This window comes from Staurois parvus, unplaced genomic scaffold (assembly GCF_062004578.1).
Source record: "Staurois parvus isolate SC_StPar_1 unplaced genomic scaffold, SC_StPar_1.0 ptg001489l, whole genome shotgun sequence".
In the NCBI taxonomy this organism is placed as follows: domain Eukaryota; kingdom Metazoa; phylum Chordata; class Amphibia; order Anura; family Ranidae; genus Staurois; species Staurois parvus.
The window spans coordinates 704349-725185 of NW_028319285.1; the positions used below are offsets into that span (position 1 = coordinate 704349).

At 45.9% G+C, this 20837-nt stretch overlaps 1 protein-coding gene across 1 annotated transcript in view; it reads right to left on the reverse strand.

Moving 5' to 3' along the window:
* The window catches only part of LOXHD1 (lipoxygenase homology PLAT domains 1), a 296932-nt gene that overhangs the window by 107723 nt on the left and 168372 nt on the right, over positions 1–20837 (reverse strand). The window contains exons 27-29 of the mRNA XM_089662524.1: positions 17605–17721; positions 15311–15473; positions 413–567 (exon numbers count right to left, since the gene is read on the reverse strand). Coding sequence (XP_089518650.1) covers positions 413–567; positions 15311–15473; positions 17605–17721 — 435 coding nt within the window. The remainder of the gene's footprint in view (positions 1–412; positions 568–15310; positions 15474–17604; positions 17722–20837) is intronic.

The following is a 20837-nucleotide window of genomic DNA, read 5'->3' on the forward strand; positions in this document are numbered from 1 at the left end:
AAGCATTTACCTGAATGAAATCGATTTTTTTTTTTTTTTTTTTTTTTGTGCTTAGCTGTGATTTGGCCACAGCTAATCACATGACATGTGCATGTGACCTGCTGTGACCATTCACAGCTAGGCACTAGTATACAATGGATGGCATGAATAAAGCCATCCATTGTATACAACTGTCATGTGACCTGCTGTGATTAGTCACAGCAGGTCACATGGTACCTGCAACGGGGGCCGGTACTCAGATCTGTCATCGGCCGTGTCCGAGGTACACGGCCGTTGACAGATCGCGCCGCTGCGCGGCTCTACAACCACGCGAACTGCGCATGTGCGGGTGCACGCCAATCTAAAGCGTTTTTGATGCTGCCAAACGGCTATAGGCCGGGCGGCTAATGGTTAAAAGTAAAGAGATTCCCACCTGCCCTCTCTCAAACTTGTTCTTGTTGGTCTCAGATTTGCTGAGTTTGCGCTCTCCGGTGTCGCCGAGGTCCCCGAAAATGGTGAAGAACACGTTGGCATCCGTTCCTGCGCCATAGATATCTCCAGTGTACACAGACACGCTATAGCTGTGAGCTGAAAGACAGAAGAACTCCTGAGAAATAGTTGTGCAGCAAAGTGTGACAATCTGCTGAACTCTTAAATCTAGCCAATGGAATATCATTTGTTATTACAATTAATACAGCTAAAATTATCTCCATTGGATAGTAATTTGGCAGCGCATACCCAAAACGCATTCGCTCCCAGAACTGTTATTTTTTTTTTACACATATTTCAAAATATAAATTTTAGGCTTGGAGATTAGTTAAAACCTCCCAAATTATATATTTTTTAAAAGCAAGACCCTGGAGAATAACACAATGTTAGTTGTAATCCTATATGCTCCACATTATTAGGACAACTGTTTATAAAGCCAATATTTTTAGTAAAAAAGTTAATTTAGATTAATTAAGAAATTAAGAAAAGTTAATTTAGTAACTAAAGTTAATTTAAGTGTGCACAAACACAATATACGACCCCATTATTGGGTGATATATAAAAGGTAAAGTTGCATCAAGTAAATAGATACCAAACATGTCAAGTCTTGTGCACGCCCATGAAACAGCAACAAACTACAGTACCTAAATTATCTACAAGAGGTGCTTTTAAAGCCCTTACAGGTCATTAGTTTATAGTTAACTGTGAGTGCTTCCCATTTAACCATAAGTAAGCTCCATGTACACGAGCAACTGCTAAACTTGAGTCGAGGAGCTTTTGACATTTTTTTGCCAAAGCTCCTAAACTCAACTCAATAAAAGCCTATTTGTCCATGTACACACAGGCTTTTATTATTATTATCAACATCCGGACGTCCGGCAAGACGGACGTGTCTCGGCGAGCTCCTGCTCCCCCGGCCCCAATCCGCTGCCATCTGGGCGGCAGCGGACCCTGACGGGGGCCCCACGACACTCCGGTCCCTGTTCGCCAGCCAGGGAAGGCCACTGGACCTTTCTCCCGGAGCTCCGGGACTTGCGGCCTACCCGGCACCTGAAGCCGCGGCCTCGATTTCTGGTGCGGCCGACCAGGATCGCCGGACATCAGCCCGGACTACTGCCACTCCGCTCCTCGGTCCCCGCCGATCAGGGGATCACCCCTGCGCCCCTACCGCTGCCATCAGGGCCCATCCGGGCCCCTGTGTCTGCTGCCGAGATCCCCACCAACACCCACAGTCACTCCGTCCCTCCAGCGGAGCTCCGGCGGTTCGCAGCAGCCTGAGGCCTACCGCGGCACCCGAAGCCGTGGTGTTTCCTGCCAGCCGTGGCTGGAATCGCGGCGGGAATTGCGGCCGCGGCGGGACGCCTCCGCTGCTCCGGGAAGCTACCACCACCACCAACGGTCCTGCTAACCCAGGAGGGATCCACCGACGCTCCAGGACACCAGGTACTTCACCAGGGGCGCCCACTACCCACCAGGGAGCCCAACCACCATCACACCGCCAGCCTCCAGGGACTCACTCACTCAGGGATCCCACCATCCACCTGAAACCCCAAACCACCAGGGACCCTAAGCCACTATCCCTCCAGGGATCGCTACTACCCCACCAGGGATAGCACGGCCACCATCCCACCGGGGATCCCCTACCCACCACCCCACCTGGGATTACCAGCCAGCCACCACACCAGGGAACGCTCGCCCAGCACCCTGATTTCCGGCACGCTATTCCCTCTGGCGACGCCCCGGCGACTAATGGCCCACCACGACCCTTGAAGCTGCGGTCTCTCCTACCGGCCGCAACAGATCACGGTTGAGCACAAACCACGCAGGGCCGACGATCGCTACCGCAACGCCCCGCTCGACTCTGATGACGATCCTTCAACACCTTCAGCGCCTCACGACGCCGAGCCCTCAGCATCCGACGCCTGGCCTCAACAACCCCAGTCACCGAGCCGCCAGCATCACCAGTCGCCGTGCCTACCATCACCCCCAGCCATCGCACCCTACGACCCCTCCACTAGCCGAACCACCGTACCCACTGAAGACATGCCACAGCACCCATGGTCGCCAGCTTACTGCACCCACAGACTGCTGCCAACCAGCTGCCGCCCTCCACCCTCACTCTACCCCTACAGAAGGACTCAAATGACTCTCCCATGGTAACACAGATTCCCCACACACCTTGCCCTGACCTGTATCCCTTCACCTCCCCTGACCCAACTGTCACCGCACCCACCCCAACATGCCTCCTGCACTCCTCCTCCTCATTTTCCTCTCCACCATCCCAAAAATCGCCTCCCTCTACCCGCCTACCCCCCCAAAACAGCTCTACATTGCCCCTTCACTACTCCCCTCTCCCCACTACGGCACTCACCACCTCCTCCTGCTACTCCACTCCCCGTCGACCCACGTGCCACCACTATCAGACCCACACGCTCCTACACTTCCCATTCCCATGCCACCTTCCTCACCCTTCTCCTTCTCCTATCTGCTGGGGACATCTCCCCGAACCCTGGCCCCTCGCCACCTCACCCCTCCTCTAGGGACCCCCCTGCTCCCGCCAGCTGCCGTAACCCCCTCAACCTCATATCTGTGCCCCTTCTCCCCGCATCCATCCCCCCTCTCTCGGTTGCACTCCTGAACGCCCGCTCGGTCTGCAACAAACTTACTGCCATCCATGACCTCTTTATCTCCCGCTCCCTTAACCTCCTAGCCATCACCGAAACCTGGGTACAGGCCACTGACTCCACCTCCCCTGCGGCACTCTCCTATGGAGGTCTCGTCTGGTCCCATTCACCAAGACTGAGCGGTCACAAAGGTGGTGGGGTCGGCCTGCTCCTATCACCGCTGAGCACCTTCCAGGTCCTCCCTAATCCTCCCTCCCTAACTTTCTCCTCCTTCGAGGCTCACTGCATCCGGCTCTTCTCACCCACCCCCCTAAGGATCGCAGTGATCTACAGGCCTCCCGGATCCATACCCCGCTTCCTGGATGACTTCGCTGCCTGGCTTCCCTTCTTCCTCTCCTCTGAGCTACCAACCATCATCCTCGGGGACTTCAATATCCCCATCAATGACAACAGCCCGGCTACTTCCCAATTCCTCCACCTAACCTCCTCCTTCGCGCTCACACAGCACACTCAATCCTCCACCCACATCATTGGGAACACCCTGGACCTCATCTTCTCCCACCTCTGTACCCTCAACCAGTTCTCTAACACCCCCTTCCCTCTCTCCGACCACCACCTCCTCACGTTCTCCATCTCCCCTTCCCCTAACTCCCCCCCCCCCAGAGCGCCAAACCATCACCAGCCGCAACCTTCGCAACCTGAACCCGGCCCCCCTCCACTCAGCTGCCGACCGCCTACACGACAGAATCCTTCCACTGTCTTGTCCTGACCTAGCCACTAACACGTACAACGACTCACTATCAGCTACCCTAGACTCTCTGGCACCCCTAACCACACGCTACATCAAACCCAGACCGCTCCAACCATGGCAGAACGACCACACTAAATGCCTCAAACGTCGCAGTCGTGCGCTGGAGAGACTATGGCGCAAAACCAGGTCCCCCCGTTCATTCTCCCTCTACAAATCTGCCTTCCTCACTTACACCTCCTCCCTCCACGCCGCCAAGCAGGCTTACTTCGTAAACCTGATTAACACCCTCTCCTCCTGCCCTCGCCGACTCTTCTCCACCTTCAACTCCCTGCTCTCTCCCCCCCCTCCTCCACTCAGTACCTCACTCACCGCCCACGAGATTGCCACTCATTTCCACAATAAAATTGATGCTATCCGTCAGGACATAGTCAACTCGCAATCTACCTCCCCACCTAGCCTCCCCCCCCCTATCTCCCCCTCATCTCTTCCCTCCTCTGACCTCGCAACCGCACTGCCCCCCTCCACACCCAAGACCCCGCTTACCGTAACCCCACCAGCTCTGCACTCCTTCAGCCCCGCTACCACTGAGGAAGTCACCAGGGTCTTCTCTGAAGCCCGCCTCACTACCTGCCCCCTAGACCCTATCCCCTCTCGACTCCTCCAGTCACCCCCCTCTTCCCTCATCTGCTCCCTCACCCACATCTTCAATCTCTCCCTCTCTACCGGCGTATTCCCCTCCCCCCTAAAGCATGCGCACATCACCCCCATACTCAAAAAGCCCTCCCTGGACCCCTCTGACCCAAACAACCTCAGACCCATCTCCCTGCTGCCACTCACTTCCAAACTCCTGGAGCGCTTAGTCTACAACCGCCTAAGCGCCCACCTAACTGACAACAACCTCCTTGATCCACTACAGTCCGGCTTCCGTCCCCTACACTCCACCGAAACCGCCCTCCTCAAAATCACCAACGACCTACTTACCGCCAAAGCCAAAGGCGACTACTCTGTCCTCCTCCTCCTGGACCTCTCCGCGGCCTTCGACACAGTTGACCACCCCCTCCTCCTTAATAAACTATTCTCCCTTGGCGTCAGAGACACCGCTCTCTCCTGGTTCTCCTCTTACCTATCCCGACGCTCCTTCAGCGTTTCCTACAATGGTGCCACCTCCCCTTCCCTCCCCCTCTCTGTTGGGGTCCCCCAGGGCTCTGTCCTTGGACCCCTTCTCTTCTCCATCTACACCTCCTCCCTTGGCAAACTCATACACTCCCACGGCTTCAACTACCATCTCTATGCTGATGACACTCAAATTTACCTCTCCACCCCTCACCTCACCTCCACTTTCTCCGCCCGCATCACTCACCTCCTAAACGACATTTCTGACTGGATGTCGCTCCATTTCCTCAAACTCAACCTCTCCAAAACCGAGCTTCTCGTCTTCCCTCCTGCCCGCGCCCCCCCCCCCCATCCTATCCATCACTACTAACATCACCACCATCAATCCCGCCCCGCAAGCAAAAGTCCTTGGGGTCATTCTGGACTCTAACCTCTCCTTCCAACCTCATGTCAAATCACTGACAAACACATGCAGGCTCCACCTCCGCAATATCGCCAAAATACGCACCTTCCTTACCCCAGACACCGCTAAACTACTTGTGCACTCCCTGATTATCTCACGCCTTGACTACTGCAACTCCCTCCTCACCGGCCTACCCCAGTGCAAACTCTCCCCGCTTCAGACCATCCTGAACTCAGCTGCCAGACTCATCCACCTCACCAGCCGCTCCACCTCTGCCACCCCCCTCTGCCTCTCCCTCCACTGGCTCCCTATCGCCCAACGCATCAAATTCAAACTACTCACTCTGACCTACAAAGCCATTCACAACACTGCCCCTAACTACCTCACCGACCTGATTCCCAAGTACCACCCTACCCGTACCCTTCGCTCTTCACAGGACCTCCTTCTATCTTGCTCCCTGGTCTCCTCCTCACACGCACGTCTGCAAGACTTCTCCAGGTCCTCCCCCATCCTCTGGAACTCACTACCCCAATCCATCAGACTGTCACCTTCCCTCCTCACCTTCAGGCGCTCCCTGAAAACCCACCTCTTCAGGGAAGCCTACCCCACCCTCACCTAACTGCTGCTCTCCTTCATTCCTCCTACCACTCCATCCCCCACAGCCACTTCCTCCTGTACCACTACCCCCTCCCTCCCAGATTGTAAGCTCGAAAGAGTAGGGCCCTCTTACCCCTCGTGTGCTGTTCGTAGCTGCTGTAATGTTTCATGTATTGTCCCCCCCTCTATTGTACAGCGCTGAGCAAACCCTTTGGCGCTATATAAACTCAATGTAATGTAATGTAATGTAATAATTATTATAGGTACTTGTATAGTGCAGTCAATTTACGTAGCGCTTTACATATATATTGTACACAGGGGCGGACTGACAACTCATGGGGCCCCCGGGCAAAAGGGGATCATGGGGCCCCTGTGTCCTTGCCTAAACTCAAAAAAGCCTATGAAAAAGGTACAAGGGGCATCTCATGGGCCCCCTACTGACCCCGGGCCCTCGGGCAGTGCCCGAGTTTCCAAATGGTCAGTCCGCCCCCGATTGTACATTCACATCAGTCCCTAACTCTCAAGAGGTGTACAATCTAAGTTGCTTTTAGCAGAGTTTAGGAGCTGCAGCATTTAGGTGAGGTTAAACCTCCCTCTCCTGAATGTGATTCTTCCGCGTTCAGGAGAGGGAGGTTTAACCTCACCTAAACGCTCAAATGCACACGAGCCTAACCTGACCGCCGACCACGACCATGGGAAAATGCAAAACGTGGCAAAACTGCATTTTGCCATGATTTGCGGTTTCCCATGGCCAGGGGTCAGGTTAGGCTCGTGTGCATGGAGCCTAAGTCTGTGTGATGGAAGCCTATAGGCAACTAGTGCAGAACTGAGAATATTATTATTGTATTTCTTCCCATATGGAAGAAAAATTTATTTGAAATATATTTTAAACATATTCTACCCGAATAAATTGGCATATATTTGAAATACTACAATTTTGTCCGTATTCAATATATTTCAAAATATACTTTACTAAATGTATGTATGTGTATATATATATATATATATATATATATATATATATACACATACACACACTGTATGTTGAAATGCATTTTTATTACAAAATATATGAAAAATATTTTTAAAAATACATTTCAAATTTACTGTACGTCTTTAAAAATACAAATCTAAATTTTTGGAATGTGTTTACAAATATATGTATAAATATATGTTAAAATTACTTTTTTTATATGTTAAAAAAAATCTGCAGAATATATTTGAAAAATATATATTTTTAAAAATATTTTTAATATATTTAGTAATATATAAAAAATGCATTTCAACATGCAATATATATATATATATATATATATATATAGAGAGAGAGAGAGAGAGACACACACAGAGAGAGAGAGAACTATATATATATATATATATATATATATATATATATATATATATATATTGCATGTTGAAATGCAGGTTTTTAATATATTACTAAATATATGAATAATATTTTTTAAATATATTCTTCAGATTTTTTTAATATATAAAAAAGTAATTTTAACATATATTTTTACATGTTTGTAAATGCATTCAAAAAAATATAGATTTGTAGTGTTAAAGACATACAGTATATTTGAAAATGTATTTTTAAGAATATTTTTCATATACTTTGTAATAAAAATGCATTTCAACATACATTGTAGTATTTCAAATATATGATTCTTGCTCTCTAGCTCCCTTGTATGCCTCCTATGCTCATCTCCAACAGTTCTCCAGAGCCTCTCCCATCTTCTGGTACTCCCTACCACAATTTGTCTGACTATCACCTACTCTGCCCACCTTTAGGCGATCCCATCTCCACACAAACTGTTGGCACTATTTATTGATACTAGTCAATGCAGGATGGTCAGTTAGTCTGATTCAGAACAGGTCAGGGGTGCACATGTAGGGAACAACACTGCTCTACATTTAATAGATTGGGGATGGGTGTGCTTTTGATATATTTTGATTAAATCTGTTTTGATTTTTTTGTGTTTAAATGAACTTCGATATTTGAACTTTTGAATTTAGGTAGGATTTGATGCTCTGTGTGAATTAATTCGTTCGTATTGCGAAAAAAAATTGTAAACCGAGAAAATATTTGCAATGGATTTTCATTCGTAAACCGAAAATTACGTTAACTGAGGCGTTCGTAAACCGAGGTACGTCTGTATATCTCCTACTCTGCTCACTTTCAGGCGATCTCTGAAAAAATCAGGGAAGACTATCCTGTCCTCAGCTAATAATGGAATCTTCTATTCCTCCTACCAGTCCATCCCCCACAGTTATTACCTTTGTTCCACTTGCCCCTCCCTCTTAGATTGTAAGCTCCCAGGATCAGGGCCCTCCTATCCCTCTTGTATTGAACTGTATTGTTACTGTATTGTCTCCCATTATATTGTAAAGCGCTGAGCAAACTGTTGGAGCTATATAAATCCTGTATAATAATGATAATTATATATATATATATATATATATAGACACACACATATACAGTCAGGTCCATAAATATTGGGACATCGACACAATTCTAACATTTTTGGCTCTATACACCACCACAATGGATTTGAAATGAAACGAACAAGATGTGCTTTAACTGCAGACTTTAATTTGAGGGTATTTACATCCAAATCAGGTGAACGGTGTAGGAATTACAACAGTTTGCATATGTGCCTCCCACTTGTTAAGGGACCAAAAGTAATGGGACAGAATAATAATCATAAATCAGACTTTCACTTTTTAATACTTGGTTGCAAATCCTTTGCAGTCAATTACAGCCTGAAGGTTGGAACGCATAGACATCACCAGACGCTGGGCTTCATCCCTGGTGATGCTCTGCCAGGCCTCTACTGCAACTGTCTTCAGTTCCTGCTTGTTCTTGGGGCATTTTCCCTTCAGTTTTGTCTTCAGCAAGTGAAATGCATGCTCAATCGGATTCAGGTCAGGTGATTGACTTGGCCATTGCAGAACATTCCACTTCTTTCCCTTAAAAAACTCTTTGGTTGCTTTTGCAGTATGCTTTGGGTCATTGTCCATCTGCACTGTGAAGCGGCGTCCAATGAGTTGTGAAGCATTTGGCTGAATATGAGCAGATAATATTGCCCGAAACACTTCAGAATTCATCCTGCTGCTTTTGTCAGCAGTCACATCATCAATAAATACAAGAGAAGCAGTTCCATTGGCAGCCATACATGCGCACGCCATGACACTACCACCACCATGCTTCACTGATGAGGTGGTATGCTTAGGATCATGAGCAGTTCCTTTCCTTCTCCATACTCTTCTCTTCCCATCACTCTGGTACAAGTTGATCTTGGTCTCATCTGTCCATAGGATGTTGTTCCAGAACTGTGAAGGCTTTTTTATATATCGTTTGGCAAACTTTAATCTAGCCTTCCTGTTTTTGAGGCTCACCAATGGTTTCCATCTTGTGGTGAACCCTCTGTATTTACTCTGGTGAAGTCTTCTCTTGATTGTTGACTTTGACACACATACACCTACCTCCTGGAGAGTGTTCTTGATCTGGCCAACTGTTGTGAAGGGTGTTTTCTTCACCAGGGAAAGAATTCTTTGGTCATCCAGCACAGTTGTTTTCCGTGGTCTTCCGGGTCTTTTGGTGTTGCTGAGCTCAGCGGTGCGTTCCTTCTTTTTAAGAATGTTCCAAACAGTTGTTTTGGTCACGCCTAATATTTTTGCTATCTCTCTGATGGGTTTGTTTTGTTTTTTCAGCCTAATGATGGCTTGCTTCACTGATAGTGACAGCTCTTTGGATCTCATCTTGAGAGTTGACAGCAACAGATTCCAAATGCAAATAGCACACTTGAAATGAACTCTGGACCTTTTATCTGCTCATTGTAATTGGGATAATGAGGGAATAACACACACATGGCCATGGAACAGCTGAGAAGCCAATTGTCCCATTACTTTTGGTCCCTTAACAAGTGGGAGGTACATATGCAAACTGTTGTCATTCCTACACCGTTCACCTGGTTTGGATGTAAATACCCTCAAATTAAAGCTGACAGTCTGCAGTTAAAGCACATCTTGTTCGTTTCATTTCAAATCCATTGTGGTGGAGTATAGAGCCAAAAATGTTAGAATTGTGTTGATGTCCCAATATTTATGGACCTCACTGTATATATATATATATATATATACTTTTGAAATATATGTTTTTCCTTCTTTCTCTTTATGGAGTAGGCTTTGTTCACAGGGGCAACATCATGTATCCTTCACTGGAAACACCCAAACCCAATCATTTGGAGTGGAGTACATAAACTTTTGGCATTATAGGTAGATGTGATGGTCAGGTGTCCACAATCCTTTGGCCAGATAGTCACATCTATTATTATTATTATTATTATACAGTATTTATAAAGCGCCAACAGTTCACTCAGCGCTGTTTTGAGCTTACAATCTAGGAGGGAGGGGATAGTGGTACAGGAGGAAATAGCTGTGGGGGGTGGAGTGGTAGGAGGAGTGGAGGAGGTTGGCAAATTAGCAGGGGGTGGGGTAGACTTCCCTGAAGAGGTGGGTTATACAGGTGAAACTCAAAAAATTAGAATATCGTGCAAAAGTTCATTAATTTCAGAGATGCAACTTAAAAGGTGAAACTAATATAAGAGATAGACTCATTACATGCAAAGCTGTAAGCCATAATCATCACAAGGATGACAAATCACGGCTTGAACTATCTTGCTTTGCATGTAATGAGTCTATCTCATATATTAGTTTCACCTTTTAAGTTGCATTACTGAAATAAATGAACTTTTGCACGATATTCTATTTTTTTGTTTCACCTATACCACCCCCTTAATTCAATATCCGAGTAGAGATCAAATCACAACAGCAGTGCTCAGGACTGTGTGGCACAGACTGAATAGTCACAAAGGTTAACAAGGCTGAATGTGGCCCATTAGCATTGCTTTTGTTGCTGAGATGTCTGGAAGCCGATAGACACCCCTCCATAAATCAGCCACCGTGATCCCCCCACCCCATCTCCCGGCGGGTGAAAAGTCTAGAGTAGGGCAGGTGGGGACAAAGTGCGGATCTTGTAAATTCCTGTAGGCCTCCTACCCCCCCCCCCCCCCCCGTGACGGCCATGCTACATTTGAATGATAAAAGCTGCACCGACCGAACAAAAAGTTCCCGTCTTCCAGTGAGAGTGTAATTTACAGTTCCATTCCTCCTGACACGCTGGACGATTGAGATGTATGAGCTCTCGGGCTGCCCTATTATCGACTCTGATCGCAATTTATTCTCAACCGGGGCTGCAAGTCGTATGGCCTCTGCTGCCATTCAGATGCAACGAGGCGTACAACTGGCCAACGCTATTATCCATAACATTCATGCGTAAAAGTGAAATTCAAAAAAAAAAAAGAGTCAAAGAGTTCCAAAATATGTTTTCAATTGGTTATAATGGTCACCGACTGCTTGTAACATCTCATATCTGGACAGATTGGTCCTAGCGGTGCTTCAAATTCAATAAGGCTGCTTCTTTCCAGAAGATTGCAACATTTTTCAAGTCTCTGATTAGTTCTGTGTCACTGCCCCGCCCACAAACACATACCATGTCTATTTATAGTACGCCAACACTTTCCTCCACCCACCACACCAAAAAGTCATGACTATCTTGGGAAACAATTTCCTGTCTATGATGCAGGTTCAGGCAGCTAAGACCAACAGATCCTGGGAGGAGAAACCGATTGGACAGAAACGTTCTCTGATTGCTAATGATATAAGCTGGTTTGGGTACATAAGCCTTTCCCCTTCCTCCCACAAAGTAGGTCCGACATGATTGAGGGACCATGCACATGCGCCGTTATCACTGCCAGTTTGACAGGCGCCGCCTCAACCCCTGTTTTAAACCTTCAAAATGCTGACCCACCGTAACACTACTACATGTTTAGGGGTGGATTCACTAAAGGCAAATAGACTGTGCACTCAAGTGCAGTTGCTCCAGAGCTTAGTAAATGAGGGGACGCTCTGCTGGCTTCCACCATGTGCAAGCAAAAATGCTGTTTTTTAAATAATTTCCTTGCATGTGATTGAGAATTCTTCGTAAAGTAGAAAAAAATCCTAAACATAGTGCAGAATTCAGGGGTGTGCTGCATACAGAGTATAGAGTTCAGGGGTGTGCTGCATACAGAGTGTAGAGTTCAGGGGTGTGCTGCATACAAAGTGCAGAATTCAGGGGTGTGCTGCATACAGAGTATAGAGTTCAGGAGTGCGCTGCATACAGAGTGTAGAGTTCAGGGGTGTGCTGCATACAGAGTGCAGAGTTCAAGAGTGTGCTGCATACAGAGTGCAGAGTTCAGGGGTGTGCTGCATACAGAGTGTAGAGTTCAGGGGTGTGCTGCATACAGAGTGTACAGTTCAGGGGTGTGCTGCATACAGAGTGCAGAGTTCAGGGGTGCGCTGCATACAGAGTGTAGAGTTCAGCGGTGTGCTGCATACAGAGTGTACAGTTTAGGGGTGTGCTGCATACAGAGTGTAGAGTTCAGCGGTGTGCTGCATACAGAGTGTACAGTTTAGGGGTGTGCTGCATACAGAGTGTACAGTTCAGGGGTGTGCTGCATACAGAGTGCAGAGTTCAGGGGTGCGCTGCATACAGAGTGTACAGTTTAGGGGTGTGCTGCATACAGAGTGTAGAGTTCAGCGGTGTGCTGCATACAGAGTGTACAGTTTAGGGGTGTGCTGCATACAGAGTGTAGAGTTGAGGGGTGTGCTGCATACAGAGTGCAGAGTTCTGGGTGTGCTGCATACAAAGTGCAGAGTTCAGGGGTGTACTGCATAGAGAGTGCATAGTTCAGGGGTGTGCTGCATACAGAGTGCAGAGTTCAGGGATGTGCTGCATACAGAGTGCAGAGTTCAGGGATGTGCTGCATACAGAGTGCAGAGTTCAGGGGTGTACTGCATACAGCGTGTACAGTTCAGGGGTGTGCTGCATACAGAGTGCAGAGTTCAGGGGTGCGCTGCATACAGAGTGAAGAGTTCTGCGTGTGCTGCATACAGAGTGCAGAGTTCAAGGGTGTGCTGCATACAGAGTGTATAGTTTAGGGGTGTGCTGCATACAGAGTGTATAGTTTAGGGGTGTGCTGCATACAGAGTGTATAGTTTAGGGGTGTGCTGTATACAGAGTGTATAGTTTAGGGGTGTGCTGTATACAGAGTGTATAGTTTAGGGGTGTGCTGCATACAGAGTGTATAGTTTAGGGGTGTGCTGTATACAGAGTGTATAGTTTAGGGGTGTGCTGCATACAGAGTGTACAGTTTAGGGGTGTGCTGCATACAGAGTGTACAGTTCAGGGGTGTGCTGCATACAGAGTGTACAGTTCAGGGGTGTGCTGCATACAGAGTGTAAAGTTTAGGGGTGTGCTGCATACAGCGTGTAAAGTTTAGGGGTGTGCTGCATACAGAGTGCAGAGTTCAGGGGAGTGCTGCATACAGAGTGTAGAGTTCAGGGGAGTGCTGCATACAGAGTGCAGAGTTCAGGAGTGCGCTGCATACAGAGTGTAGAGTTCAGGGGTGCGCTGCATACAGAGTGTAGAGTTCAGGGGTGCGCTGCATACAGAGTGTACAGTTCAGGGGTGTGCTGCATACAGAGTGTACAGTTTAGGGGTGTGCTGCATACAGAGTGTACAGTTTAGGGGTGTGCTGCATACAGAGTGTAAAGTTTAGGGGTGTGCTGCATACAGCGTGTACAGTTCAGGGGTGTGCTGCAGACACAGTGCAGAGTTCAGGGGTGTACTGCATACAAAGTGTATAGTTCAGGGGTGTGCTGCATACAGAGTGCAGAGTTCAGGGGTGTGCTGCATACAGAGTGTAGAGTTCAGGGGTGTGCTGCATACAGAGTGTAGAGTTCAGGAGTGCGCTGCATACAGAGTGTAGAGTTCAGGAGTGCGCTGCATACAGAGTGTAGAGTTCAGGGGTGCGCTGCATACAGAGTGTAGAGTTCAGGGGTGTGCTGCATACAGAGTGTAGCATTTAGGTGTGCGCTGCATACAGAGTGCAGAGTTCTGCGGTGTGCTGCATACAGAGTGTAGAGTTCATGGATGCACTACACAGCCTTCTTCCACAGCGGCTTACCTCTGTATCCCCCATCCATACCTCATGTTCACCCTTCTTTGGCACTGACCTCTACACGCAACCCACCCCTCCACTGTACCCATCTTCACCCCCCCTTCCTTAAAAGCTCCACCATCTTTCACGTCTCTTACTTTTGTTGCTGCATTAAGCTGAAGCACCCAGCCGGCTCTAGTACCTCCCCACACACTGTAGGTGGCTTCACCTACTGGATCATCCAGTAGGCTTGTCGGCATCTGCACTGCACCCCGGGCACCTGCATCTCCCTTGTCCCCATCCTGCACTCAGTGGGAGCTGCTTTGGAGATGAGATCTGTGGAAGCCATTGGTAGACAAGTTGTGACTTGTAAATACAGAAGTGATAGTGGTGAGCAGGGAGCAGAGGGCCTGAGTAGGAGGTAATGGAACTCCGTTCCACCAAGTTCCTGCTGAAAAAAAGCCCTAACTCTAGCTGGCCTAACTGCGGCCTTTTGGTATGTGCCGTACACCTGGGAGTCACTTTGGGTGGGGGTCCATGGAACACAGCTCACTTTGTAGGGGTGAGGAGACCCCTGTCTTTGCTCCCCATACCCTCTTATGTGTAAGTCACCCTGTGCCTGTTAGTGGTACAGGGTGAAATGTGTTAATATTGGGGTGGGGGGTTGTTCATTGTTTAATGCCATGTGGTTGCATCCCATTGTTCTGTTGTGTGTCTTGCTTGGGAGCAAACTATTATGGGATGTATGTGTTTATGTGTATTGGCTTGGTGGGGGGTGTCTCTAGCAGCCCTCCCTACTGATGGGACTGTCTGCTGGTGTGTCTCTTGTTACTAAAGGTAGATTGCCCCACCCTGTGTCATTATGCAGGGAGGGGGGTTGTTCCCTTGAATGTATATATCTTGTATCTGTGTTAAAATAAAGTAGTCTATTTCCTGGTTTTACTTCAAGAGTGGTGTCTGTGATCGGTGTTCGGACGGGGAAGCGGGAGTCAAACGGAAATACCCAAGTGTAGTCGGCGTCTGGTTCCGTTACAACACCCCTTTGGAGACCCTAGTGGTGGGAGCGGAAGCATTGCTTTGCATGAATGACAGTGAACTCCAACAATCTCATATAACGTCCCCAGTGTCTGTTGTTTACCATCTTCTTTGGCATATTTGCAGTTTCGGAATATTTTGTGCACCCTTTTGGTGCTTTCAGGGGCCGCAGTTGTGGCCCCTAGACTTCTCCTATACTGTATATATAATATGAATAGTAGACTGACTGGATTTCCCTTTAATAGGATAATGATGTACTTCAAAGTCTTACTTTCCAGAGGGTCCTCCACTTCCATTTCAACTTGTTTCAGAGTGCCGTCCTTTGTGAGCTTCTCCGTAAAGATGTCCGATGGTGTGAGCTCCCTCATGGTCTCTCCATCGTCTTCGGACTTTGCCAGCCAACGCTCACATGGAAAGGTGACAGTCTGTGAACCCTGCATCATATTTCCAAAAATAAAGAGTCAGTGAACATTTTATTCTTTTAGAGGCTGAATAAAAGTGACAAACCATAGAAGCCAATTATTTATCTACTGTATAATATGCGAAAGAATTGTATCATGGATGATATAAATATTCATATAGGATATATGGTTCAAATGATCAGTTAGTACCTCTACAGGGGTTTCTAGGATTAACCACTTCCTGTCCGGACACTTTTACCCCCTTCCTGTCCAGGGCAATTTTCAGCTTTCAGTGCTATCACACTTTGAATGACAATTGCGCGGTCATGCAACACTGTACCCATATGAATTTTTTACCATTTTTTTGAGACAGATTAAGCTTTATTTTGGTGGTATTTATTCACTGCTGGGATTTTTATTTTTTTTGCTATGTTAATGAAAAAGTCCAAAAATTTTGAAAAAAAGTGTTTTTCTTATAAAATTTTGCAAATAAATAATCTTTCATCATAAATCTTGACCAAAATGTATTCCGTTATATTTTTAGTAAAAAAAAAATAAGCCAAATTAGTTTATAACCAAAAATTATAATTTTTAAACTTTTTTTTAATTTTATTTTATTTTTATTATTATTTATGGGGTTTTTTTTTTTTTTTTTACATACTGTCACCCTAGCAGTACAGTGTCACCATGGTGATACTGCACTGCTTGTGGGGGGTGATGAAGATTTTTTTTTTTTTTTACAGTGATTGCTTTTACACCCATATAGGATGTAAAAGCAATAATTTTTCTTTCTCTCTGTCTGCAGTCTTGCAGACATTGAGAAATACTGAGTGAGCTGTGATTGGTCACACCTTGTCACATGGTACAAGGCTGTTGTGAATAGCCTTGTACCATGTGACCTCTGTGATCATTCACAGATTTCATACGTAGTAAGCAATGATCTTACTTGCTTACTACTTTGCATGTGATCACTGATTTGCCAATCAGTGATCACATGATCGGGACTTCGTACAGAGGTCCCGTCCAACGATCGGTGTTTCACTGTGTCCGGAGGACACAGCGGGCACCGGATCGAGGTGCTGCGCGCTCCCAGGGAGCGCGCACAGCTAGAAAAGGCGGGTGCCGTTTAGAAACGGCAACCCGCCCCTGGAGTGCCACCGCCCTGCCGTTTATAAACAGCAGGCGGACGGCAAGAGGTTAAAAAAAAAACTATGTGGACCGAACAATGCAATGCAATAATTGTCTATACTGGAGAACTTCCCATATGGAAGAAAAATATATTTTCAATATATTTAGAAAAAAAAAATATACATGCGACATATACTTACAATATGTTGGCCTACGCGAATATATTTTAACATGTATTCCAAAAATGTAAATTAAAATATATTTTCCAAAGGCATATATTTAAAAATATATTTTTCTAAATATATTTTCCAGATATTTTTGAGCATCTAAAAAAATACATTTAAACATAGATTCTTAAATATACTTGTAAATGAATTCCAAATTACACTGATATATATTGCAGCATGTGTTCTGAATATATTTTTAATAATATATTCACAAATATATTGAAATATATTTTTTAAATATATTGAATATGGCCAAAATTGTAGTATTTGAAATATATGTCAATATATTTGGGAAGAATATATTAAGAATGTATTTTTAAAATATATTTTTCTTCCTTGTGGGTTGACAATATAGGGTTGATTTAATAAAGGCAAATAAACTGTGCACTTCGCAAGTGCAGTTGCACCCATTTTCCTCAGGAAATGTAATGTGCAAAACATTTTAAAGAATACCCAAGGGGAAAATAAAGCAATTTTGCTTGCACATGATTGGATGATGGAAATAAGAAGAGGCTTACCACATTCACGAAGCTCCAGAGAAAATAAGTGCAACTGCACTTGCAAAGTGCACAGTCTAATTGCCTTCAGTAAATCAACCCTTATGTGTTGTAAATCCATACCGAGCCATCTCATGTGAATTGTGTCTTTCCAATTTGTTTACCGATAAATAATGGAATCAAAATTTCATTTTTCAATTGTTTTGATAATTGTAAAACCAATGATTTTGATGCCTGTAAACCAAGCATTGGTTCCTCCAGTTTTTGCAATTGAAAATTCCTCCGTCTGTGTGTAAGTGATTTAAGCATCACCTTTCCGTTGGGTAACAGGCGCCGTATCTCTACTCTATCAAGGTGCCACCCGGAGTTGATGCCTTGTCCATCGTGCCCAATACGTATCTTTTCAATCACATCCCCAATGTCCTCCAGCTGCAGAAAGAACAGAAAAAGTCAGTGTTTCAGAGGTATGGGCATGTATGCAGATCAGGAGAAGTTTGGTTTTCTGGTTCAAGAAGTGTGACTGTTGTACCCAGATGGGAGAAAAATATATTTGAAATATATTTTTAAAATATTCTTGCCAAATATATTGACTTATATTTGAAATGCTACAATTTTGGCCATATTCTATATATATATATATATATATATATATATATATATATATATTGTGACAGTAGGCAGGTGAAATCATCTGGTTGCATCCTGGATGGACGATACATTTGTCCAAGGTTCAGGCTTTATGGGGATTTGTTCCACTAGAGGGAAGTGCTGAGTCCTTCAGCACTGAGGTAATGTGCCCAGCTGAAGGTAGTGGGCTCATTAAGACCTGTATAAAACTTCCCAGAGTGCTTAGGGAGTTGCTCCATCCTGGAACCAGATCTGTGCCTGAACTGTCTGGGGAGCTGACATCTTATCTGTGTGCAGGGAGACCAAAGCCTGTGTGGCTAGCCTCCAGTACTAGCAACTAGGTATAGCTGCAGGCTGTACCTAGTGGGTAGCTAGGGAAACGTGGTTGTTGCAGTAAGTAGCCGAGTTGGCCAGGATTTATGTTGATGTTTCTTTTTGGTTTGCCTTTTTTGTAAATATTGTACATAAATTGCACCTGTTTGTTTTTCACCTCCACTGTGGTTGTGCTGTGCCTGTTTTTTTGTGTTGTGCACCCATCCAGGGGGTCACACACACCCGCTGCCGAGCTAACCCCGTTACAATATATATATATATATATATATATATATATATAAAAATACATTTCCAAATATACTGTATGTCTTTAAAAATACAAATCTACATTCAACTGATACCAATGACGGGGCACTATTCCTCCAGCTGATACCAATGATGGGACACTATTCCTCCATCTGATACCAATGATGGGGCACTATTCCGCCATCTGATACCAATGTTGGGGTACTATTCCTCCCACTGATACCAATGATGGGGCACTATTCCTCCATCTGATACCAATGATGGGGCACTATTCCTCCATCTGATACCAATGATGGGGCACTATTCCTCCATCTGATACCAATGATGGGGCACTATTCCTCCATCTGATACCAATCATGGAGCACTATTCCTCCATCTGATACCAATGATGGGCACTATTCCTCTCACTGACACCAATGATGGGACACTATTCCTCCAACTGATACCAATGATGGAGCACTATTCCTCCCACTGATACCAATGATGGAGCACTATTCCTCCCACTAATACCAATGATGGGGCACTATTCCTCTCACTAATACCAATGATGGGGCACTATTCCTCCCACTGATACCAATGATGGGGCACTATTCCTCCATCTGATACCAATGATGGGGCACTATTCCTCCATCTGATACCAATGATGGGGCACTATTTCTCCCACTGACACCAATGATGGGGCACTATTCCTACAACTGATACCAATGATGGGGCACTATTCCTACCATTAATATGAATGATGGGGCATTATTCCCCTCCAACTGATACCAATGATGGGGCACTATTCATCCCACTGACACCATTGATAGGGCACTATTCTTCCAATGGATACCAATGATAGGGCACTATTCCTCCAACTGATACCAATGATGGGGCACTATTCCTCCAGCTGATACCAATGATGGAGCATTATTTCTTCAACTGATACCATGATGAGGCACTATTCCTCCAACGGATACCAATGATGAGGCACTATACCTCCAACGGATACCAATGATGAGGCACTATTCCTCCCACTGATACCAGTGATGGGGCACTATTCCTCCCACTGACACCATTGATGGGGCACTATTCCTCCAACGGATACCAATGATGGGGCACTATTCCTCCTGCTGACACCATTGATGGGGCACTATTCTTCCAATGGATACCAATGATGGCGCACTATTCATCCCACTGACACCATTGATAGGGCACTATTCTTCCAATGGATACCAATGATGGGGCACTATTCCTCCAACTGATACCAATGATGGGGCACTATTCCTCCAATGGATACCAATGATGGGACACTATTCCTCCAACTGATACCAATGATGGGGCACTATTCCTCCAATGGATACCAATGATGGGACAGTATTCCTCCAGCTGAAACCAATGATGGGGCATTATTTCTTCAACTGATACCATGATGAGGCCCTATTCCTCCAACGGATACCAATGATGAGGCACTATTCCTTCCACTGATACCAGTGATGCGGCACTATTCCTCCCACTGACACCACTGATGGGGCACTATTCCTCCCACTGACACCACTGATGGGGCACTATTCCTCCAACGGATACCAATGATGGGGCACTATTCCTCCTGCTGACATCATTGATGGGGAACTATTCTTCCAATGGATACCAATAATGGGGCACTATTCCTCCAACGGATACCAATGATGGGGCACTATTCCTCCAATGGATACCAATGATGGGGCACTATTCCTCCAACTGATACCAATGATGGGGCACTATTCCTCCAATGGATACCAATGATGGGACACTATTCCTCCAATGGATACCAATGATGGGACAGTATTCCTCCAGCTGATACCAATGATGGGGCATTATTTCTTCAACTGATACCAATGATGGGGCACTATTCCTCCTGCTGACACCATTGATGGGGCACTATTCTTCCAACGGATACCAATGATGGGGCACTATTCCTCCAACGGATACCAATGATACCAATGATGGGGCAGTATTCCTCCAACTCATGTATTAAGTGTATGCTGTGACGCTGTCAAATGATGTGTCTATTTCATGCTGTAATGCTCAAATTATTATTGGTGTGTGTTATTATGCAGATTGTGATGACTATAAGATATATCCTCCGATGTGTTGTGTGATAATAAAAGTGGAGGTTTTGACAGTGCAAGAGTATTGCAGTTGGATTCTGTTATTTCTTGGAGTGCCAGGTGAATGATGTGCCAGGGCAGGTCTTCATTTGGTATATGGTCTTTCACATGCATAGAATAAGTAATGGTTCAAATGCTGATTAAAAGGAACCTGCATGACTACATGTTGATTGTGTGCGTGTATGACTTGCTTTTAGTTATTGCACCCAG